This window comes from Rhodofomes roseus (genome assembly GCF_022264815.1).
Source record: "Rhodofomes roseus strain CIRM-BRFM 1785 chromosome Unknown C8Q71scaffold_3, whole genome shotgun sequence".
Lineage (NCBI taxonomy): Eukaryota > Fungi > Basidiomycota > Agaricomycetes > Polyporales > Fomitopsidaceae > Rhodofomes > Rhodofomes roseus.
In genome coordinates this window covers 155,259-178,121 of record NW_025952959.1, presented here as the reverse complement: position 1 = coordinate 178,121, position 22,863 = coordinate 155,259, and the positions used below count along the sequence as shown (strand labels likewise).

Below are 22,863 nucleotides of genomic sequence, written 5' to 3'. Positions count from 1 at the left end.
ATCCGATAATTTGTGCTGTCAGCACTGACGGCAAACCGACGGTGACATTGCTATTGCTCATCCATGGTGCGGGCCAGGTGCGGGCGCAAGACGCTTGCCGAGTGAAGCAGTGGCTGCAGCGTCAGCATCTGTGAGGGCTGCCCAGTGCCGCCCATATGGTCACAGAGAGGGGTCATGCGAATATATATACACCGTACCTTGAGGGTTATCGGTGTATCAGATCGGCGTCCATCGTTCCCTTACCTTTTTGCTTAGCCCTACCACCGAGAGTGAAACATCGAAGCGAACATGACGAAGCAGACTATCATATCAGAGGAGGCTACCCCTGCTCTCCCTGTCTTCGGTGCGTATGCAACGTTTGTTGGACATGCATGCCGCTTCGTGCTGAATGACGAGTGATCAGCGCATGCGACGATCAGTGGGAAGACAGTGTACGTCTCTGGGAGCGTTGGATGCGACAAGGAGTTCAAGCTGCAGGGCGACATCAAGGGCCAGACGGTACGTGCATCGCGCGTGCTCAGACATGCAGTGTTGCTGACTGAAAGCGATGGCACATAGAAAGCGGCCCTCGAGAACATGGCGAAGATCCTGAAGTCTGCGGGCACTGATGTGAACAACATCGTCAAGGTCAACATCTTCCTATCGAATCTGAAGGAGGACTTCGCACCGATGAATGAGGTGTACGCCGAGGTATGCGCATCCATGTACTTAGATGAGGAGAGCGAGGCTGACTGACATGCGCCTGCTAGTTCTTCCCTAAGCACCCTCACTCGCGCACTTGCGTCGGCGTCGCTGTCCTGCCTCTGGGCGCGGCCATAGAGCTCGAGTGCATCGCTGAGCTGCCTTGATCACATTTCAGTCGAGAGTAACACGGGGACATCGGATTGGCGGCCATAGCGTTGATTGTGAATGTACGACGTATGTTGGAATATGGCAGTTAGAATTTGGCACAGTCAGAACAGAACTCAACCAAAGGCGACAAACAACTGAAGTGAGTGTAGTACGCATGAGCTGCGTACACTGTCCGGTTCGAGTGATGCTGAGGTCGCCGAGCGAGACCGAGACACGCGTCGCGCTCGAGAAAGCTCGGGAAAGGTCCATCACGTATACTACGCGGATTGGTCGCGGTTGATTTGCGCCACACGCACCGTTTCCCGCGTCTATTAGGGCGCTCAACCTCGCTCCCCGCCACCCAACCGCCACCGGCGCGTTCATGTTTTAAACCTCCTTTGCCTAGCTTTCTACAGGTGTGGGCTATGATCATGGCAGAAATATCTCAGCAATCACTCAGAATTTCATAAAGATGCATGTTATGACACACAAAGGCCTACAAAGGCCGAGGGAGACTCTTTCTGAGGAGAGCAAATAGAGCCAAACATGTGCAGTCACGCTTGTCACGGCCACAGCTCTCCCCGGTGGCTGGGCACATGCTTTGACCTTGTACATTGACCTCTCTTTCAACGCCAACAATAACGTGTATTGAGATTTTTGTATTGCACATTGATGTCATATGCAGCAATCGACAATTACTGTAAAGACCGCATCACAGTGGCTCGCAAGCCTCTTAGCGCCCGTGACCTCTGAGAGGGATCCGGATTCATCGAATTAATCCGCACACTGCGAGTATGCAGCTGGACATGGGCAAACAGATACCTATACACCTGCCATTGCGTTTCTAGGTGCCTAATCATTTCCTACTAATTCGCGAGAAGGCCGTGGCGTAACTCGAACCGCTTTGGCCCTCCCACTCGTGTGAAGAGCGTAGCGCTAGCGCGCATGCAACGCACAGTTGAACCGCGACCAATCCGCGTACGTTAATCACGTGGGCGTATAAGGACGCGTCATGAGCGCGTCGCGTCTCGCACCAATCCTCCTGCCTTGCTCAGCCTCCCTGCTTGCTTCGCCCCCTCCTACTGCTCTGTTGCTGAATACGAACTGCTATCTACTATCCTTATTGCTAAATGTCTACGCCTGTACAACTCTACGCCTATGATCTCAGCAACGGCCTTGCGAAGCAGCTATCTCTCCCGTTAACGGGCAAACAGATCGACGGCGTTTGGTAAGTCTTCTCGATTCTTGAGATCAAAGGCAGGGAATAAACAAGATGTATACAGGCATACCTCCGTCGTGGTGTTCGGTAGAGAGATATTCTACGGACAGGGCATCTTGGAGACTCGTCCGGGGGAATCTCATGTATGTATGTTTTTACCATGACATCAGTAGCTCGGCTTATCCCTTCTCCGTTGCAGCATGGGAAACCGCTTCATATGATTGATATTGGAGAGACAGCAATAGATGAAGATACTTTCAACGAATACCTTCTCGAGATGAGCAAGCAATACACAGCTGACAAGGTGTGTACAAGTCTCTGTAGATTCGTGACAAAGACTGAAATCGAGCTAGTATCATCTGCTAGGTATGCTCTACGCTTGAGGTTCGTGAGACACCCTGCTTAATGTGTCGTCGCAGACTTCAATTGCAACTCTTTCACCAACGATGTTGTAGGATTCCTCACAGGAGGTTCGATACCCTCCTGGATCAAAGGTACTTGCAATTCGTGTCTTAACTGCTCGACTTCTGAGTTGACATACATACAGATCTACCTTCTGACTTCCTCTCTACACCCTTCGGCGCCGCATTGAGGCCCACGATCGATAACATGTTCCGTCGTCCTGTGCCCGGTGCAGCACCGACCCCCGCCACACTGCAGCCCTCACCGGCGGCGGCGCAAGCGGCTGTCAACGCATCCCCGAACCCAGCGCTTGCAGCGTCGCTTCTCCAAGCAGTGGCGAACCAGGCCATGTCTCCTTCCGCACCTGCTCCTCAGGCTCAGCCATCAGCATCTACAAGCACGGTGTCCGCTCCTGTCCATATCTGCACGAACCCGTCTTCGTTCCATTCCCTGCTCCGTTCGCACCACGCCGTGGTCGCGATGTTCACCAGTGCGACGTGCGGACCGTGCCGTATGATTGAGCCAGTGTTTGAAGACCTAGCGTGGTCCAAGACGCAGGGATTTGGCCAGGATCGAGTCGCATTCGTAAAGGTCGATATGGGTGTGGGGCTGGGTGGCCAGGTTGCCTCGGAGTTCAGTATCCGGGTTACCCCTACATTCCTCTTCTTCCTGGATGGACAGAAGGTGTGTCAACGGTGTTCTCTGCTTGACCTCACGTCACACAAGATCTAACACCGGAGTCTCGCAGACACATGACTTCAAGGGCGCGGACTCAGCCGAACTTCGTAGTCAAGTCGACTTCCTTCTGTTCCAAGCTTTCCCTCGTACGTGATTTTCCGCGTGGTACAGATGACTGACTAGACTGACGACGCACTGCCGTGGTAGCCCATCCACACACAAAGCTATCCCTCCCGGTGACCGAAGCGCTATCTACCAAACCTATCCTGTTCACGCAGGTCCCGGCGCTCGATTCCCTCGTCAATAAGCTAGCGTCCCTAGTCGATGGTTCGTCGCCATCGCCTGAGACGACTGCAGCGAAGGATAAACTCGGCCAGTCTTTCCCGGTATACCTCAAGGCGCGTTTCCCCGCAGACAAGGGCGTTCAGCCTCCGAAGAACCTCTCCGCGAACACGCAGTTGGTTACATCCTGGGCAGAGGCAACACGCACAATTGCCAGTGCACTCCCAGCCTCTCAACTCTTCCCATTAGTGGACCTATGGCGGCTAGCCCTACTCGACGGCGCTGTTGCGGCGTGGTGTGCTACGGCCCCTTCGCAGACTAACCCGGTGCACATCTTCTTGAACAAGGCTATCGATGCTCTCAACACTGCGGACCCTACTGCGCGAAACACTGTTCTAGTCACTCTGCGCATGCTCGCGAACGCGACCTCGAGCGCGGCCCTTATGAAGAGCCTCCTGTCCCCGGCGGGCCAGCGTGCAGACTTGACGAAGGCCCTCGTCGCGAGCCTTCTGCACACAGATGCGACTGTGCGCACCGCGGCAGCGAGCTTGGCGTTCGACGTCGCGGCGTACCTGCAGAAGGGCAGGGTCGACAAGCTCCGCGGGGACAGTTCCGCTGCAGGGGCGGAGGTCGAGGAGGATGGGGAGTGGGAAGTGGAGCTGGTCAGCGCGGTGCTCGAAGCGATCTCGAATGAGGCGCAGAGCGAGGAAGTCGGTGAGTCTGCCCATGTTGCGTGTGTGCCGGTAAAGTCGGGTGTGCTGACTCGGCGCGGTGCAGTCCACCGTCTCACGGCGGCCCTGGCGTTCTCGCTGCGCCTGTCTCCGGTGTATGATAGCCAGCTCGTACCGTTCCTGGAGGTCCTCCAGGCGCGTGAGACGCTCAGGGGCAAGTTACAGAAGGGAGGATGCGGAGAACAGGGCGTGCAGAAGCCGGATGTGAGGAAGCTCGTGGTAGAGGTTGCGGAGAAGTTGTGCCCGTGATGTGTGGGCGTCGGACTGGAACACAAGGGACTTTCGGAATCTATAATACAAGAGGCGTGGAATTCGCACGGGAGACAAAGAGAGCATCTGATTGGCTGAGAGACGGACACCGAGCGCTGCCCGAGCCCCGAGCGCTCTTTCACCGCGCGCGCTGCGAGAAAGGTCATCGTCGCGTCTCTTCGTTGTTTACCTCGATGATCATTTCTGGATTTGAATGGCTGGTGACGGGGCCTAGCGGGCTCTGCTTCTCAATATCTCCGAGAGTCCTGCACGACCGGGAAGGGGAGGAGACGCTCAGGAAGAGCCCGGCGAGCATTGTGAGCGCGACAGGGAAGGTTCACTGATCGAATTCATTCACCGTCACAGCTCATCTGCCTCGATTCGGACACGACAGTCCTTGAAGCTTGAAAGCTTGACCCGTGGTACCGTCGTCATCTAATGGCCCGGGCGACGAGACAGTGCTCGACGACTTGCTGACGCCGGAACGTGCTGTACGTATGCAATTTGTTCTGCTTTGACTCGGAAGTACTGATCTGGGAAAAGGTTTGGACGAGCGAGAAAGGAACATGAGGAAGCTGCCTAGCAAAGGAGAGGTAAGCAAAGAAAGATGAGTGCAGATGCGTGCAAGCAAGCAAGCTAAATGTGGGCCCAGCATGCACACAGGCGGGCGAGCGAGACGGTGGGTGGTCACACACCGCGGGCGACAAGACGCATAGCGATCGCGAGCGCAAACACGACCAACGAATGGACTGCGAGTGCGTAAGGAAAGAACGGGCGAGGGCGAGCGGAGGTCAGTGGACGAAGACGAGTCAGCGGTGGTGGAGGCGCCGCGGCAATGCAACACATGGCGATGGCGAGCACGCAGGACAGATGCCCGGTGTGCAAGCGCAGCCGGCGAGTGGATCACAACCGAGTACAGTGCAGGTGAGGGCGAGGGCACGGGCAAGAGCAAGGGCGAGCAAATATTGGTGGCAACGGGCGGGCGCGAGGGCGAGTGAGTGGGAAAATCAGCAATCGGCGAGTGCGAGTGCGAGCAAGTGGGGAAGAGGGGGCGAGAGCAGAGCGGGTGCAGGCGCAAGTGCCAGTGCGCCAACCAGAGGCAGGTGAACTCTTTATGATGTTGTAGCTTGCGACTGCGCTGGTGCATCCTCGAGGACATGTACATATATGCAAGTGACTGGAGCTTTCCGCTTTAATCGTAGGATGTTGAACTCAGCAACTTGCGAAGGCCGGGCCATCACTGAGACGGACCCACGAAGCCGACTCGGACTCCCGGAGGCCTCATTGACCTAAGTAGGTATGGACTTACTTGAACGCTGACAAGAATGTGCGAAGGATCTTGCTGACTCTGAGTTGTTGCCCCGGAATGCCTGCTGAATGTATATATAGCTGAGTGGCAGTTCAGCATTAAGCTATGGGCACAATGAAAGGTTCGTACGTCCGTAGCGTAGCACGGGCATCGGCTAGTAGTATGTATTGTAGACGTAGACCAGCTATATCGTGTTTGTGATACTGACCGACTTAGTCAGAAGGTACGCATGAGGTCGGATCCGAAGGCAGCTGATGTCTTCACCGTTGTGATCTCGAATTGGTACTTGCTCTGGAGAGATCCCAGCCTCCTTTCCATGAACTCCTTGGCATGAGTCTCGGGAGGAGAGCCTACGCACTCGAACGTGATGTGTATGAGCCCGCTGAGGTCGTACCGTGAAAATGCATCGACCAAATCATCCACCCAGTCGAGGAAGAGGTAGCTTTCCTCGCCTGGGTCCTCGACAGCCAGGTGGATGGTCCGGATACTGGGTAAGTGCACGCGCGAGAGTAGCGTCGCGACCCAATTGCGAACATGACTAGGGCTATCCTGGGTCCACGATCCGCTCAAGCGGACTAGCAGGCGAAGATTGGCGAGGCGAGTAGCCCTCTCGAGCGTAAACGGCATTACTACGATACTTGTGTATCAGGAGAAAAGAAAGTATAAATGTGGACTGCATGGCTCACCGCTGAGGTCGGTATCACGGGTCATGGCGAGTTCTAACGTGTCCAGTGGAGGGCAGAGGTTCTCCAGGAGTAGACCGAGTAATGCGGGCGCGTTGATACGCGTGCCAGAGTAGTCGAATGCAACGGAGAGGGTCCGGAGATCGAGCGCGTTGGGTACAGATACTAGCCACTGGACGTAGTTCAGGATAGAGGGGTTGGTGAAGGCGAGAGACAGATGTAACGTCCTCAACGGAGCACGGAGGCGTGCCGAGACAGGCCCTACGGCCCCCCAAGTGGCCGTGTCGTGCATGCTGACGAGACTATCGCCGAGCGATAGACCCCGGAGGACGGGGAAGGAAGAGATCAGCTCGGGAAGCGGTGACTGCGGGGTCACCGCGATCTTCCCGAGCTCTAGGTGGGTGGTGCATTTTGGGAGGACCGTGCGCAGTAAGGACAGCTCCAGCGAGGCGTACATTGAGATCCTAGTCAACTTCAAGGTCTGAACGGACTGAAACCGCTCGCAGATGCGTTTGAGCGGCGCGCAGATATCAGCGAGGGTATCCGCGCCTCCGAAGTCGATTGTCAAGTGCCTGATGCACGCGGCGATAGCTGGGCTAGCTGTTAGAAGCGAAGTGGTTGATTGTAGATCGGGGGATGACGTCGAGATGCGAGCGCGACGGAAGAGGTGCGTCCGCGCTCGTGCAACCCAAGCATGACAAGTGAGAGAGCATGCTCGGAGGCTGACTAGGTCGTCGCCGTTGTAGTCCATCACGAGCTCCCAAAGTTCGAGCGGGAGCGAAGGGCAGAAATTTCCTGCCGTGCTCTTCTGCCCAGCACATGAGAACCAGTGAGGATGCAAGGGGCGGGACAGACGATGTTGAAGGGAGGTGACAAGCGCATACGCAAAATCCATTCCTACGTCGGGTTGAAGGCATCAGTTCATCGCAGCGAAGACGTCGAAGTAGTCCGACTTACTGAAGCAGGCGCCCCTACGTACGTAACTGACAGGCAAGCTACCTGATATGGCGGTGGAGTTAGCTGGCAGAGTCTGAAGGCCGCTGAAAAGTTGTGCTCCGGCGAGAGTAGCTTCCACTTGGGTGTCTGAGTTCACGGAAAGGCTGGCTAACAAGGCGGAACTTATATTCAGCGACAGCGTCTCAATGACGCTGTGCAGATAGGTATGCCGCCATCACACCCACGGCATGAGTCTGTGCATCATCCCTGTGTGTTTTCAGCCACTCAAACGTCGAGGATTAGCCATATACGGCAAGTCTCCTGGTTCGATCATGATCTAGGATCCCTGCATGCCTCTCACGACTGTCATTCTTACTGTATCGGACCGACATGAAAAGGGTTTCAATCTCACCGTCGCCATTGCTGTCGGGTCTACCGTCACGGCAACATTATGCCTCATGCCTCGGAATATAGGCAAATAGTCATGTTGAGGCGTTGGGCCGTGCATGTGCCCGGGTAAGGCGTCAGGCATAATCTCGTAAGCGGAAGCCATGTTCCTCCCGCTGAATGCGTTTGTTATTCGAACGGCGGAGCGCGGCGCCCTCTCCGAGTCGGGAAGGTAGCGGAATTGGACGGGGATTTTAAACCAAACTGCAGGCAAGCGGCAGCGCCCTTCAAGCCTGCCGCTTACCCGCAGTTCGACCGGCCGCTTCCGACGCCCTCCTCAAGATCCATGGATCCACTGTATGTTCTGAAATATCAGCAAGCCCAGCCACATGTGTGCACGTAGTTAACGCTCACTACACCTCTGTTCACTAGGCTTTGTTGTTCGGTTTACCATTGCTCCTCCGCGGATGGAGTCAACCACACATGGGACAAACGATGGGCCGTCACAATCCTGACCGGCGCATCCACTATGCTCAGCGGCCAGCCTAGGCCGCGGGTATAGCAGGAGTCGATATGAGGTCCGCATACATCCATCCGCTGCTACGAGCCGACGAAGATGCCTCGAAAACACATAAAAGGGACGGGTTTTCGCCATTGTTCGCCATTACTTTCGTCTTCGCATCAGCATCCGCACACTCAGTTACAGAGTTGCATATACTTCACGATGCTTGTTGTACTTCCTGACTTCACTGGCATAACCCTCGACGCTGGTCGTCTCGAGCTGCTCCAATCCGTGGGCGCTGGCGCCTACGGCGAGGTGTACCTCGCCATTGATCATGAAGCCTCGGCCTCCTCCCTGGTCCCTGTCCGGCGTGCGGTCAAGATCGTGCCGAAGGCTGGTCCTTCGAAGCGCGACACGCAGCGCCAGCGACGGGAGATCACGATCCAACGACTCGTCTCGGACGTGCCCGGCGTCCTCGAGTTGCTCGATGTCATCGAAGACGACGCGTACTTCTACCTCGTGTCGGACTATCGCGACTGCGATTTGTTCGGCCTCATTGTCGAGGGCGTCCCTTTCGAGAGCAACGACGAGCGGATCCGGTCGGTCTTCGTGCAGATTCTGGATGCGGTACACGGGTGTCACCAAAAAAGGGTGTATCACTGTGACCTTAAGCCAGAAAACATCCTCTGCACGGCCGACGGGAAGGAGATCGTTCTGGCCGACTTCGGGATGGCGACGCCTCTGGCGCGAAGCTACTCCCGCGGCCGTGGTACGGGCTCCTATATGAGTCCTGGTAAGTCCTTGGTGCACAGTCATTGACACGGGCAACGCTGACCTTCATCGACAGAGTGTCTTGATTCCGCTACTGGGCCGTACTCCACCAAACATGCGGATATCTGGGCATTGGGGAGGATCCTCATCGACCTCATCACGGGCTGTAGCCACCCCTGGTCAGAGGCCTCGCTCGACGATCCCGACTTCAGGGAGTTCCTCGAGGATGAGCAGTACCTCGAGAACGAGTTCGGCATCTCGAGCGGAGCCGCGGACCTCCTGAAGCGGATATTCAGGCTGAACCCCATTGCGCGCCCCAGCCTTGCGCAGATACGCAACAACGTCCTCCGCCTTGACACGTTCTTTGCCGTGTCCGAGTGGGACGACGAAGACGACGAGTCATTCCACTCCACCTCCACGCCTGAGGACAGCATCGCCGTTGTCGGTACCCCCGGCAACGACACCGCGATTGCTCCTGGCTTCGTCGTTTCCAAAAAGTACGCTGGACCCCTCCTGCTGCCAGCACTGGCAAGGGAGGCCTCTGACGATGAATTCGCGCTCGGCTTCCATGACGGGCTGGAGATGCTTATATGAGAGCAACTCCCCTAGTCATGCGAACACGAAAAATAGGGCGCGACGTTGCCGCCGCCTACCGTCAGCTGGACAGTCGCGGGTCGACAAAGTCACAAAAGAGAGAGAGGAGGAGGGCGCTTATTCACGGTACATAGTGCCAATGGACATTACGGACATATGCCTTGGACACGTAGAGTAGTAGAACAAAAAAGCCAAACAAACAAAAACAGTATGTAAAGCCAAACAAAACAAAGACAGTCATGACAACTTGAATCTCTTCTGCTTGCTCGTGAATTCACACACGCGTCCCTCCCGCCAATAAATTATTCAATAAGGTCAAACCCGGCGGCTGATGACGGTACTTGCGTCTTCCCGGGTGCTTGTGTAAGTACGAGTCATGGGTACGCACTTTTCTCGTGGGCACTGGAAGCTAGTACTAAACCACCACAGCGTGGACAATTTGCAGCCTCTCTGGTGCCATTTGGAACGTCGAGTCGGTATATAAGTCTTGAGCTTAAGAGGGACAGTCGCCCAGAATTTTTCCAGCTCACTTCATCCTTCTTGAGCTCACAAAACAACACCGTTGACTAGGCACCGGCTGCCTGTGGTGGGTCCAATTTACCTCTAATTCGCATGTGCATGTACGCCTCCGGCATCACCGTCACGGCATGGACACTGGGCCGCGTGAGCGCGCAGTGTATGAGGAGTTGCTTGCGAGGATGGAGATGTTGCTCGACGAACTTCACTGATTGAATCTTCGTCCGTCCAGTAGGGGTTGGCGTCGATTAAGGTATACCATGCGTCGTCGGATGAATATAGTAGTCATTTATGACTGTGACATTGGGAACAATGATGGGTAGTAGCGCGCACTGCTCGAAGCATCGCTGACCTGATTGCGATACTGAATTGATTGGCCTACGTACCCGGTCCTGACACCGGCCCAGTCCTTCACTGCAAGGAGGACGCGGGTGCTGGGCTTCACATCGGCAAGCGCGAGTTCGAGAGCGATGTGTGGCGGTGCAGTCTCGACGCCGCCTCCTGGCGGCCGTCACCGCAGGCGCATAGTCCACGACGGCCTCTAAGATAGGGACGTTGACCTAACGCAGAGGAACTCATCACTTGCGTCAAGGATTGCATTGGCCAGGCGATCTTGCGGTACTCGAACTGGTATGCGCCGCAGCCACCCGTATAGGGCTGCCCCCGCAGGGTGGCATGTACCTAACTCGATTCAGAACACGGCGCGATCACGAGGCCTACGACACGTTGGCCGCGAGGACGGGGATGATCCTAAACGAGTAGAATCAATAACTACCGCGGTTAGATATGACGCTGACGAACATAAGCTTGTAGTTCACGCACCAATCTCAGGCCAATGTTCCTCGATGTGCACGGGTACGTGAAGGAAGGTGACTTGTGCACACGTCGAATAAGCTCAGGTGTCTGCAAAGAAAGTTTGCGCCATTGAGTTACAGTAGAACCCTGTCTTGTCAGAATCAACGTCAACTCAATTTTGGGGATCACGAGGACAGAGCCATATTGGCACTCGTTGATATTCAAGTGGGCGCCGGGGAATTCATCGTGGAACGTTGCTGAAGCGCTGCACCTTAAATCATCAGTCTCATGGTCTCACTGCGGTCACATACCGTAATTTGCTAGGGGATTGTAGAGGACGCCAAGGGCGAACTCGGGGCACGTTGACTTGACATTCGGGAGACAGCCTCAGGCTCTCCTCCGCCAGGAAGCGGACGGGAAATCCTCTCCGGCGCGATTAGAGGAATTGGCGCGATACGTTGCTTCGGTCCGTCCAAAGTCACACGCACTGGCAGTATATCATACGCACGGAGCGTGCGTGTGCATTGACCGGGCGCAATGAATAGAGGTTCACCTACGACGGGAACTCTGGGAGCTCCTATGACACAAGCACAATACCCTTGAATCGAGCTTCAATTGCTATCAATGCTGCAGCATGTATCCGCAGACTAGCAAGAGCGCATGCGTTTACCCTCGCCACCGCAGGGCCGGAACTCAGAGATAGCCCTGACGACAGGACGTGCAATTTCCGCGCAGCGTCCAGCAGAATTGGCAACTCACCTCGCGTATGGAGCGGACGTCCGTAGGCTGTGCGTACAGCGGCGATGAATGCCATATGAGTGGCTGGGACCGGAGCGTCCAATACGGGTCCTCAATTGTCCAAGAGCGAGCCAGGCAAGATCGAGCGTTGATCGAGTCGGCCTCGAACGGGTACACGCGGACCCCCTACGGGTCTAGACTTGACATGAGGACCGCCTCAGCAAGATGATGAGCAAAGCAGCCGGGGCCAGAGGTCAGGCTGTGCTTTCTTGCTGGCCTCACACTGGAAAGTGGGTCGGCCGAACAATGGACTTGGTGCACATTAACCGATGGCTCACAGAACATCCCAGGTCGATCGACGCCAGCGGAGGGAGGAGGTCAATAAGCGTGGGAAAAGTGACTGACGTTATCTAATCTGGTACTGAGAGTGAATTGTAAATAGACGTTTGGAGATGGCAGGTCCGGGTGACGGCCAGAGCGACGTCAGTCCAGTGAACGGTGGAGACCCACCCAGCCATGCCGCCCAGGCTGCCTTCGCGGCCAGCCCAACCACCCTGTCGCCCATCTTGGTGCCGCCATCCACCTCCTTCTATCCCCGACTGCATAAATACTCTCTTCGCCATCCCTGTTCCGTCAATCCACCTCACCACTTTCCAAGCCCGCTAAATCCCCTCGCATCCCCTCCAAAATGTCGACCGCCGCTGTCGCACAGCTCCAAGCGGATGTTAACCGTCTTCAACACGAACTCTCGACAGTCAAGCTTGGCGAGCAGTCCCCCCACCATGGCGAGCAGGTCTACGTTGGCGAGTACCTCGTAGAGCGGCTCGTCCAGCTCGGCGTTACGGTACGTTATATGCGCCTCCGATGCCTGATATCACTGATATCACTGTAGAAAATGTTCGGTGTTCCCGGTGACTTCAACCTCGGTATGCATGTTACCCCGTCGTCATCTGATATTCAACGCTAACCGATCATCCCAGGATTCCTTGTATGTCTTCGTGGTCAATGAACGCGCATACAGCTCATTCCCAGATAGGACTTTGTAGAAGATCACCCAAAGATCGACTGGGTCGGCAACTGGTAAGATCCCAGATCTGAATAACGCATGCAGTCCCTGACAAGACTCCCAGCAACGAACTGAACGCGGGCTATGCCGCTGATGGCTACGCGCGAGTGAAGGAGGGCGGTCTTGGCGTCGTTACCACAACGTATGTCCCGATGATCTGTGATCGCCGGCGCAACTGACCAAACTTCCTTACATAGCTTCGGTGTCGGAGAACTCAGTGCCACTAACGCCATTGCCGGAGGTGCGTAGTGGCACAATGAGACACATGTACCTGCTAACTCGCAATTCCTCACAGCCTTCTCCGAGCATGTACCCGTCCTTCACATTGTCGGTGCTCCAAGTACATCGCAGCAGAAGAACAAGCCTATGCTCCACCATACCCTCGGTGATGGACGGTGAGTAGGTAAACTTGGCGTCCCAATCAACTCGCTCATCTCCGAACAGATACGACGCATATTATCGTGCCGCTCAGCAGTTCGTCATTTCTGCGGCGAGTCTTGAGTCCAAGGATACCGCGGCCGCAGAGATTGACCGTGTGATCACCGAATGTATTGTCAGGGTGGGTTGTGTAGTCCTCATCTGCGTTGACGGCTGTTATAAACCGTTACCCACATCTAGGCGCGCCCAGTATACCTGATGGTCCCAACCGACCTTGCCTATGAGAAGATCCCATCGTACCGTCTGAAGACTCCGATCAACACGGAGCCGCCGGCGAACGATCCTGACGTCGAAGCCTTCGCCCTCGACGAGATCGTCAAGCTCATCGAGCAGTCAAAGCACGAGACGATCATCCTGGTCGACGCTTGTGCGGTCCGTCACGGTGTCAAGAAGGAGGTTGCTGAGCTTGTCAGGCGCACCGGCTTCCCTGTCTACTCGGCTCCTATGGGCAAGACTTCGTTCGATGAGCAGTACGAGCGCTATGGTGGTGTAGGTGTTTCTTGCATTTGCCTTCTTGCCTCTGAGCTCATTATCTTGTTCAGATCTACGTCGGATCTATTAGCCACCCCGAGATCAAGGAGAAGGTCGAGAGCGCGAAGCTCATCCTCTCTATTGGCGCTCTGAAGAGCGACTTCAACACGGGCAACTTCACTTACCACATCCCCATCTCCCGCACCATTGAGGTTCGTCTCCCATGCACAATCACCCTCTCAATCATACTGACCTTAATCCGTAGTTGCATTCGGACTCACTCTCAGTACAATTCGCGACCTTCCCGGGCATCGGCATGAAGCGACTCCTGCCGAAGCTCACCGCGCGCCTGCAGCCCTTCGAGCCTGCGGCGGCGCGCATCCCCGTGCCCAAGTTCGAGCTGCCCGTGCCGACGGAGCAGAACGAGATCATCTCGCAGGCGTGGCTCTGGCCGCGCGTCGGCCAGTTCTTCCGCCCGAAGGACATCATCGTCGCCGAGACGGGCACGTCCTCGTTCGGTGTCATGGAGGTGCCCTTCCCGACCGGCGCGGTGTTCGTCAGCCAGATCCTGTGGGGATCCATCGGCTGGACGGTCGGCGCGACGTTGGGCGCTGCGCTGGCGGGCGTGGAGTTGGGGTACAAGCGGACGATCTTGTTTATAGGTGATGGCAGTATGTGAGTGTGCTTTGGACGAGTTGATGGGACTCTGTGCTGACTGGAATTCCCTCTCCCAGCCAACTGACGGTGCAGGAGCTGTCTGTGATGATACGCTCTGGTTTGAAGCCGATCATCTTCTTGCTGAACAACAATGGCTACACGATCGAGCGGTACCTGCACGGTATGACTCGGAAGTACAACGACATCGCGGACTGGTGAGTGCCCGCCCGTCCCATTCCTCTCTCGTGCGATTCTCATGGGGCCCCTCCAGGAAATGGACGAAGCTGCTCGACACGCTCGGCGGCGAGGAGGGCAAGACGTGCCAGTCCTACCGCGTCGGGACGAAGTCGGAGCTGTCGAAGCTCCTCGACGACCCCGCGTTCGCGGCCGCGGACAAGATCCAGCTCGTCGAGCTCCTCATGGACCCCCGCGACGCCCCGAGTGCGCTCAAGCGCCAGGCGGAGCTCAGTGGCAAGACCAACCGCTACGTCGCGGAGCTGCCCGACGCGGGCCGGGGCGAGGCTGTCTAGTCGGTGCGATGAGCTTCAGACGTTGGCGATCGCTCGGACGATGGAAGTGAAATGTAAAAGTACTTGTTGTAGGAAGTTCTGTCGTGTATTGCCGCACCACTCAGAGTTGTTGTACATCAGAAATTAGTAGCATATGTTATCATTAGAATGTTACGAGCGGTATGACATTGACACTGCAGTCACATCAACAGAACTGTACATTGTCAACGTATTTCCTTGTGTATATCTTGCCATGACATATATCCCACAAACTTGGCTATTTCAAAGAGTCATGTCCGTTGACGTCGCTGATTTACTCAATCTCCCGTGTTTGTATATCTTGCCGCTAAGACCGTCCTCAGCCTACTACTGCTGAATCCCTATTGGACGCAGTTGCAAATCAGTGTTAACGTTCAAGCAAGTAGGCGAACCTTGCCTTCCAGGAACTAGACTAGTACTCCTGCGGACATGAAATGCGATTCAGCGAGCGGGAAACAAACGTTGGGGTCCCGGAGTCGGACCCGGACTCCTTACTACGACCGTACTAGTAGTAACGGTCCGTAGCACGGTCCATGCAACACCGTACAGCCAAAACAAGCCACTTGAGACCCTGGGTTCATATCATCATATGCTGCAGCGCTGGGCCCACCACTGTAGAGCTGCCAGTGCACGCAAGCTTGCAACTTCTCGCACACATTCACTGATCACTGCAAATACTGCCAGAAAAGCAAGCGACGTTTTGATTTCTGAATACTCCGTGGAGGCCATGGATTGGCCTGAACACTGCCCACTATTGCGACGACTCGGCCGTGTTTCTGTGCAAAATGGTCGACTCTACGTTCAGCTTGCCAGTGGCGTATGTATGCGATTCGTGTCTCAGGCGAGGCATCCACTTGGTGTGCATCGTGACCAACCGAGTATGGTGGAAACCTCCGACATTTGTCAACATTCGAGCGTTCAGATGTTACAGGTATACAAGGCTCAACGTCTGCTAAACGATTGCGCTGCAACATTTTCAATCGAGCTCATCCACCTCCATACTACCCATCTCCATCCTGGCGAAGATATCGTCATACGAACGACCTCTGTGGTGACCACCTTCCGGCGGGGGAGTGGGCGGCTGGATGAAGATCGGCGGAGGACGAGGCCTCGGGGGCCTGGGGTGGTCGTCCCTGGGATCACGACCCATGAGGTTGATCAGCTCGTCAGAGCGGCCTCGGTGCCGTCCATTCCCTCCGGGAGGAGGTGTCGGGGGCTGCACAATGATAGTCGGTGGGGGACGAGGCCTTGGGCGGACTGCGTTGGGGTCGTAGATCTTCCGTGCGAACAGGTCCATATCTTCGTCAGAGCGACCTCTGTGGCGGCTACCTGGCGGCGGGGGAGTGGGCGGGTGGATGATGATGGTCGGCGGGGGTCGAGGCCTCGGACGAAACAATTCCGGGTCGAGGTACTTCCTAGCGATGAGATCCTCGAAGGCCCTGTCCCAGAGATCGCTTTCAGAGTTGCGCTCAGCGAGGACGTAATCCTCAGGCGTGCTGCGTCGTAATGAGAAAGTCAAGACATTGTACCATGTTGTAAACGAATGATAACCAACCTTGGCAAGGGAGCCGCGATTGCTGGCGCAACAGCTGCGGCGATGATGACACCAATAGTCGTAGCGGTGGAGCAGCGCATGTCTCGTAACGTTGAACGTGAACGTGAACTAGTGAACGTGAGGTTAAAGAAAGAAACAAGACTGGGTGGCTGCTCTGTTAGCGGGCTGCTGGTATTGTACAGAGAGGATTGGACATACCAGCCAGTGTCTGTGTTTCGCAGTGAGCCCGAAAGAAAGAGAAAAGGAGCTGGAGAAATTCAGCAGTGAGGAGGCACCTCTTGATATAATACCAAGTCATACTTTCGGCTATCGTATCTCGGGAGATGCGCAACGGTGCGAGCCAACGGGTTGTGTGGTTTGAAAATTCTGACCTGCGGTCGTGCGGACGTGGAACTGATGAGGGTCGCAGATACGGGAGACAAGATGTCCAAGCCTAAGGTTATGCACAAGTTGTACGGCTTCTTGTCACGCTGCACCAAAAATCTTGCTTAAATGAAGGACACTCAGGCTTCTTCATGTCAACTCGATATTCTTTCAATGAGGGTGATCGTGGAGTAGGGAGGAATGCGTGGAAGGTGGTGTCGTTTGGCACGATCCCGCGCCTTCGGAATCAGAAACCTAACCACAGCGATTGTGGTAGCATGGTTGCGACACAAAGCACGATCGAGATCTTCCTTGCCGCCTACATACACTGTTAGAACCAAACGATGTTTCCCGAGGTGTCCGATATTACCCATGCTTCGTTGCCATAGACTGTATGCGTCTGCAATCGTTGGACAGTACGCAGTCACACCATAACTCCGTGTTTCGCGTATGTTGTTGAAGTCTGAGCTCTATGCGGTTTGTTGTTTCGGGTGGACCACCCAACCATAGCCTATCTCAATAGTCCACACGTGCGCGCCATGGTGGGCCAGGAATTAGAAGACGAAGGCAGGAGCCTTCATGATCTGTGTAGCATGGTCCTTGTCACAAAGCATGCAATCACGGTACTCCACGTAGCGGTCCAGGACACACGGCGAAGGCTTCAAAGCTTCACCAGAACTGAGCAGAGCTCAAATTGCAATACGCGTGTGAGAGTTCATCGTGTTATTCACTGAGTGACCCGCTCTAGCTGGACTGGGGACATGTCACGCATAATGACGGGGACGAACCTCACAGTATTCATATTCGCTGCCCTGCCAAGAATTCTTCAGCTGGATGCTGCAGGATCATTCGCCCACGTAGCCCTGAGCATCGTCAACTCTTCCACAAGGGTCTGTCGGCGGTACTCCAACCGAAGGTTGGGGACGTTTGTCTGGTACCGTCAGTAAACGATGCTACGCAAGAGCATAGGACGATGGCCCACCTTGTTGATATCGTTTCCAGCGGCACCCGGCAGGTACCAGTGCTGCCCCAGCCAGTGACGCTTGATCTCCATTTCGAACCCACTCTGGATGACAGAGTTGCGCGCGAGTTCAGCAAGGGAGCTCTGTGGGAACTTGTAGATCTGCGAAGGGACTGGTCAGCGGGATGCTTCGGGACGCAGTGCGCTGGCTTACATGAGCTGCGACGCTGTACTCTTCCAGAAGAGGTTCCTGCGGGGAGCGTGAGTGGCTACTAACGCCCGACAACGGAGGACAACGAACCTTGGTGAAGTGGAACTGCAGCGGATCGTCCGTGCTCAGGCTGACATTTAACCCCACCTTGAAAAAATCGGGCAGCGGGTTACGCTCGTACGTCAGGAACAACGCGTTGTTACTGAGAGGGCTCATTGCGATCCCGATCTGCTTCAGGTAGAAGAGGTACTGCAGTGCAGGGACCTTGCGTAGGAGAATGCCGTGCGAGATGGAGTGTGCGGTGAGGAACGCAGAGGTCAAGTGGTCGGTGTCTCCGGCTTCTCCACTATGTGGACGGAAGACGAACGTATCTGCACCAGGTGATGTGAGCTAAACGGCAATGTCATGGGATGGACAGTTGCCTACTGAAGCCCCTTGCACGCCGCCAGTTGTTGAGACTTGCCATGTTGGCATACATGTAGTACACCCTGGCACAGTGTCACGGAGGATGAGTACAAGGGAGACTGGGACACGCTGAGACTGACCAGTATGAGTACGGCGGCGACTCCTTAGCATTCCAGAGCCGCGGGTATGGGAACTTTCGGTGATAGCGTCGTTCAGTCTTCGACTCGTCGTCTACTGTATCGAAACCAACGACACGTTGTAGGAATACATGCAGCTCAGGATGAGAGCTCGGATCTTGCGTAACCTCGAACAATGGCCGGAATACATCTACGCAGGGCCCCATTAGCAAAGACCGGAGGACACATCGGGGTGGGAGGCCGCACTCACTCCTGACGATGTCCTCAAACGTCTCTATCGATCCATTCTGTTTGTACACATCGTACAGCCGCGGGACTTGGATGAGCCATCGTACATTGTGTGAATACAGCTTGTTGTGTACAATCCATCGCGCGAGCTTGTCCCACTCGTCGACATTCCGTCCGTAGATGCTGAGTCGCCATTCCGAATTCTGTGCCGGGTCAATAACTTCGATGGACAGTCAAATGCAGATCATACCTGGTATTTGCTTTGTTCTAGATCAGTCATGACCTCTACAAATCTTGTAAGCGTCAAGGAGGAAAAGCAGCGAAAGATGACCTGACCTTGTGTGAGCTCTGCCAAGTATCGACCAGCGATATAATTATCGGTCTTCAAGAAGATCTCGCGTAGCCTAGATTCGCCGATGGGGTTATATTTCAAGTTGAACTTGTCGAAACGGTGGAACGAGTCCTGGTGCGCGTGCATGTCTAGCGTGTCTATCGAGAGGTCGTATGCGGTGAGGTTCACAGATTGGAAAACTTGTTCGAGCGTGAGCTCGCGCCCGTCACGGTGTATGACAACGTCCTGGTATATGCGCATAAGATTTAGCGAGCGATGAAGGCGGATGGGACGCATACGTGAGGGTTACGCTTCATCTTGGACTTGATGAAGCGTAGTAGATGCTTTTGGTTCATACAGCTGGAGTGATGAATATGGGTGTCGACCTTGCGGACGTTGTAGAAGTCTCTGAGGTCTAATATGAGACCCAAGCATGGTTGGCATCACTGTAGGACGAACCGGTGTGGGACTCTCTGCATGGCCTCATCAGCTCAATCCTGAAAAAGCCAAAGTGCGAACGCACCTTCATATCCGCCAGCTCTTGTGTTTCGTTGAGCAGTGTGTACATAGTAAATTTGCTTGTAAGGTAGTTCAACCTCCGGAATGCGAAGCTTTTCGTGGGGCCATCCGCAATCACTCCGAGTACATACTCCAGGTCCATGAAGTATTCTCTGATGCTAGGGACGTCAAATGCAGGAGTCTCCGCTGAGACAACATGTGCATTAGGTTCAGAGGGGGAAATATAACATGGCGACACCTACCATCTTTGCCCTTGTAGACTTGGTATACGCCCTTTTCATCCAGCTCGAAGCGCCAGTCATCCGGGCCTGGTATCTCGCACTGCTCATATTCGAACTCCTCGTCCTCTGGGTCAGACCCCAACTGACTCGGAACCGTCGCATGAGGGCCCTTCCAGTGCCAATGAGGGGGCGGGGGCTTTGGGTAGATCCGCCATTTCTTGGTTTCACTCTCAGGCGGGACATAGGCATCGTAGCTGACGTCGGGTCGAACTCCCGATACGCCGGAAAACTCCTCAGGAAGCCCAGTGAATGTACCGTCGTTGTCCTTAGGGTTGAAGCCGAGCTTCTGGCCCGAGCGGAGCATGTACTTGTCTCTGAGCTCGAGGCATTTCTGGAACGCCTCGAAGATAGGGATGAACTCTGGCAGAACACCTGAGTCTGGGAAGTGTTCAGAGTATTTCGATGGATCTGTGGTTCATATGTACCATGGATCGGGGCCATTGTCCAGCGTTCTTGCTGAGGCACGGCTTTCTCCTCGGGCTCCATGACCGGTGTTAGCTTGAGGCTACCAACGTACGAGTTCAGGCCGTCTAGGTGCCCTTCGTCCTTCATGAATGGAGAGCCGAGAGCAGAAACAGGTCTCGATGCAGAAGCGTCCGAGCCGCGCCTTCTCTGCGCCCACATCTTTTCCTCAAGCTGAGATGACAGGGACAGAGACCGTGAATGAAGCTGGCGAATACTTGAGAAGAACTCCAGCGTACGTGATGCAATGTTTTCTCTTCGTTGTATCCGAAGTACCCGTCTGTCACCCTCGGCGCAGGGGCATGAATCCCAGAAGGGCTGAAGACCTCCGACTCTTGAGAGGAGGCGCGAGTCGGTGTCGGCCTCGGCTCGTCATCGCTGTCGACAGGGCTCACTTGGCGCGGCGATGCCATGGCTAGGAAGCGAATATGTGCGATATATAAAACAGCGGTAGGTGAGCTGCTGGAGCAGGCGAGCAAGAGAGGGTGCGAGCTGCAGCTGCCAGTGCCCGAACAGAGTAGGCCCCGAGTCTAAAATGACATCTAGGCGCCAGAGATCGCTCCGATCCGCCTGCCCGATACACGCACCGAGCGAGCAAGCTTAATCGCGCAACATCATGGTGAGCGGTAATTCGTGACGGTAGACACTTGATGAGCACTAAGTACTAAGCAGCGACAAAGCGCGAATAAATATCGTAAAGTAATAGAGGTACATATCTGCTACATTGGTCTTGCAAGCGTGATCATGAAATGCGTAGACGACCTCCCAGCACCGGCGAGAGCTCAAGAACATGCTGAACCCGAAAGTCCTGACATCCTACAATTGCCACATCCGAAAGCCTACTGAACTCGTCGCCAGACAGGTGGTCCGTGTACTGCACCCTCCGACACAGCGCCCGGACGATAGCATCACCACTGAGACGTTGACAGTTCCATAGCCCGAGCATGGTCAGCTTCGGGAGTCGCAGGCGCGGCTCGCCATGCCTTGTGCCATCGGGTCGACAGGACATCGGCCGCGGCTGCTGTGGTGCGAGGAGGTTGACGACCGTGTTGGACATATCGGAAGCGACGATGCGGAATTCCTTGAGGTGCTCCAGACGATCGAAACACCACTCGAAGTCCTTCGTCCGCATGTCTGCGTAGTCCATTTCCAACACCTGCAGAGGCGGATTGCAGCGTTTGATGAGCTGCCGCAAGCCCATACCGGTCGCCCGGTCGCTCCACGGTGACTGCGAGAAGTCGTACGCTTCGTCTTCGCTGTCGCCCTCCTCCTCCAGGCTGGCGTAGTGGTCTCGCTGGATCGGGAAGTCGATGTTGGTATGCTCGAGGTAGAGCTCCCTCAGCGACGGGGCATCGATGTGCGACAGAATGGTACGGACGACGCAGGTGCCCCGTAGAACGAGCATCTGTAGTCGGGGAAGCGAGACGACCGGAGCACGGCATACGTCGTCTTCAGGGTTCCCGTCGTGGGGAAAGGAATAGAAAATGAACTGCTCGAGCATGGGTAGAACGGAGAGGAACTCGAGCACCTGCGACGCGTTCGTGAGGACGTCCACCGACTCGGAGATCGTGAGTTTCGTGAGGGGCAACACAGACAACTGGGCGCGTGACGGTAGCGTTAGGACGGCGGTGCGCATGAAGATGCCCCTCGGCTCGTCGGGTTCGCCTGAAGGCAAGGCTGAGAACGAGGGTCTGTCGATATCCGGTCTCTCGAGTGGGTGAAGATGCTCGATGAAAGCATCTAAGCCGGACGTCCCCCTGATGATCATCTGCAAATGCTCCAGGCGAGCTCCCGTGGCGCCATCCACGAGCGGTGCGAAGTCGAAATGTTCGTCCGCTTCCTCTAGGGTCATGTCAAACGTTCTCCATCGATGGATGTATGGCAATATGGGCGACAAGAGAGGGAGCAGGAAGTCCCTCGAGTCAAGGTTGACATGGACATAGAGCGGCAATTGTCCCGATCGCACTAGCCACAGTCGCGCCTGCGCATGCGACGCCTCCACCTTCCGTCGCTCACTGAGCACCAGGCGTTGCCATACGCGCGGCGAGGCGAGACTGGCGGCCCGCCAATAGTGACAGACGGCGCCGAGGGCGAGCGGTACCAGGCCGTCAGTGAGGTTTTCCGTGCAGCACACGAAGATTTCGATGAGCAGCTCCGGAGGGAGGCGGTCAACGATGGGGAGAGAAGAGACATGGGCTTGGTAGGCATCGAGGGTCATGGTGGAGGTCGGGGATAGGCGCGATGGAGACGTGAACTCAAGGCAAGACAACCCGAATCTTCAGCCACCGTGGACCATATCGGAACACGTGAGAAACCCAGAGCCTCTCAATCACCGCATCGACGGCGAAGTGTTGGACTGGTTACAGGCAAGGCACAGCTGGAGAACACGTCGCACCGATAGAGCAGCATAGTGAAACCGGTACATAACAAGCAGTACAGCTTACCAGCAGCCCATAGTATAGGATAGCTTAAGTGAGCACGCCAGCCAAGCTCGGCAGAGGGACTCCAGGATCGATGCAAGAAGTGGCGTGAGAGACAGGCGCCCATGTCCCGGATCTTGGGGTGCTGACTAAGCAAAGAACTGCACAGGCGGGCAGGTGGCTTCAA

At 55.5% G+C, this 22,863-nt stretch overlaps 8 protein-coding genes across 8 annotated transcripts; 4 read left to right on the top strand and 4 right to left on the bottom strand.

Moving 5' to 3' along the window:
- The first annotated feature begins 214 nt into the window (after nt 1-214).
- C8Q71DRAFT_736643 (YjgF-like protein) lies at nt 215-1,088 on the top strand. Its single transcript, XM_047922568.1, has 4 exons — nt 215-343; nt 404-498; nt 559-690; nt 750-1,088. Exons 1-4 carry the CDS (start codon nt 289-291, stop codon nt 846-848), a joined length of 381 nt encoding a protein of 126 aa, XP_047782678.1. The 5' UTR covers nt 215-288; the 3' UTR covers nt 849-1,088.
- Nucleotides 1,089-1,862: 774 nt separating this feature from the next.
- On the top strand, nt 1,863-4,503 carry C8Q71DRAFT_326922 (DUF862-domain-containing protein). Its single transcript, XM_047917841.1, has 9 exons — nt 1,863-2,059; nt 2,115-2,193; nt 2,250-2,354; nt 2,404-2,416; nt 2,470-2,544; nt 2,598-3,136; nt 3,201-3,276; nt 3,338-4,126; nt 4,190-4,503. Exons 1-9 carry the CDS (start codon nt 1,962-1,964, stop codon nt 4,390-4,392), a joined length of 1,977 nt encoding a protein of 658 aa, XP_047782677.1. The 5' UTR covers nt 1,863-1,961; the 3' UTR covers nt 4,393-4,503.
- A 1,242-nt stretch (nt 4,504-5,745) lies between these two features.
- On the bottom strand, nt 5,746-7,726 carry C8Q71DRAFT_736631 (uncharacterized protein). The gene is made up of 3 exons (XM_047922567.1): nt 7,342-7,726; nt 6,388-7,281; nt 5,746-6,330 (listed from the first exon to the last, which is right to left on the bottom strand). The coding sequence occupies exons 2-3, from the start codon at nt 7,277-7,279 to the stop codon at nt 5,918-5,920; spliced, it is 1,305 nt and encodes a 434-aa protein (XP_047782676.1). The 5' UTR covers nt 7,280-7,281; nt 7,342-7,726; the 3' UTR covers nt 5,746-5,917.
- Nucleotides 7,727-8,061: 335 nt separating this feature from the next.
- Nucleotides 8,062-9,741, top strand: C8Q71DRAFT_326914 (kinase-like domain-containing protein). The gene is made up of 3 exons (XM_047917840.1): nt 8,062-8,064; nt 8,140-9,002; nt 9,057-9,741. Exons 2-3 carry the CDS (start codon nt 8,324-8,326, stop codon nt 9,572-9,574), a joined length of 1,197 nt encoding a protein of 398 aa, XP_047782675.1. The 5' UTR covers nt 8,062-8,064; nt 8,140-8,323; the 3' UTR covers nt 9,575-9,741.
- Nucleotides 9,742-12,311: 2,570 nt separating this feature from the next.
- On the top strand, nt 12,312-15,178 carry C8Q71DRAFT_884063 (pyruvate decarboxylase; the record flags this gene model as incomplete). Its single annotated transcript, XM_047928525.1, has 13 exons — nt 12,312-12,467; nt 12,516-12,549; nt 12,604-12,611; nt 12,660-12,703; nt 12,754-12,831; nt 12,887-12,930; nt 12,985-13,084; nt 13,134-13,248; nt 13,308-13,616; nt 13,670-13,810; nt 13,864-14,273; nt 14,333-14,470; nt 14,527-15,178. The coding sequence occupies 13 exons, from the start codon at nt 12,312-12,314 to the stop codon at nt 14,783-14,785; spliced, it is 1,836 nt and encodes a 611-aa protein (XP_047782674.1). The 3' UTR covers nt 14,786-15,178.
- A 439-nt stretch (nt 15,179-15,617) lies between these two features.
- C8Q71DRAFT_326546 (uncharacterized protein) lies at nt 15,618-16,883 on the bottom strand. The gene is made up of 4 exons (XM_047917838.1): nt 16,659-16,883; nt 16,557-16,605; nt 16,359-16,499; nt 15,618-16,299 (listed from the first exon to the last, which is right to left on the bottom strand). Exons 3-4 carry the CDS (start codon nt 16,436-16,438, stop codon nt 15,780-15,782), a joined length of 600 nt encoding a protein of 199 aa, XP_047782673.1. The 5' UTR covers nt 16,439-16,499; nt 16,557-16,605; nt 16,659-16,883; the 3' UTR covers nt 15,618-15,779.
- A 546-nt stretch (nt 16,884-17,429) lies between these two features.
- C8Q71DRAFT_736611 (AMP deaminase) lies at nt 17,430-20,791 on the bottom strand. The gene is made up of 15 exons (XM_047922566.1): nt 20,496-20,791; nt 20,220-20,430; nt 19,756-20,172; nt 19,518-19,699; nt 19,454-19,467; nt 19,294-19,402; nt 19,000-19,240; nt 18,914-18,948; nt 18,686-18,866; nt 18,439-18,625; nt 18,320-18,381; nt 17,984-18,264; nt 17,897-17,932; nt 17,704-17,844; nt 17,430-17,652 (listed from the first exon to the last, which is right to left on the bottom strand). The coding sequence occupies exons 1-15, from the start codon at nt 20,667-20,669 to the stop codon at nt 17,548-17,550; spliced, it is 2,376 nt and encodes a 791-aa protein (XP_047782672.1). The 5' UTR covers nt 20,670-20,791; the 3' UTR covers nt 17,430-17,547.
- On the bottom strand, nt 20,785-22,858 carry C8Q71DRAFT_736610 (uncharacterized protein). The gene has a single exon (XM_047922565.1). It carries the CDS (start codon nt 22,472-22,474, stop codon nt 20,999-21,001), a length of 1,476 nt encoding a protein of 491 aa, XP_047782671.1. The 5' UTR covers nt 22,475-22,858; the 3' UTR covers nt 20,785-20,998.
- Between the last annotated feature and the right edge of the window lie 5 nt (nt 22,859-22,863).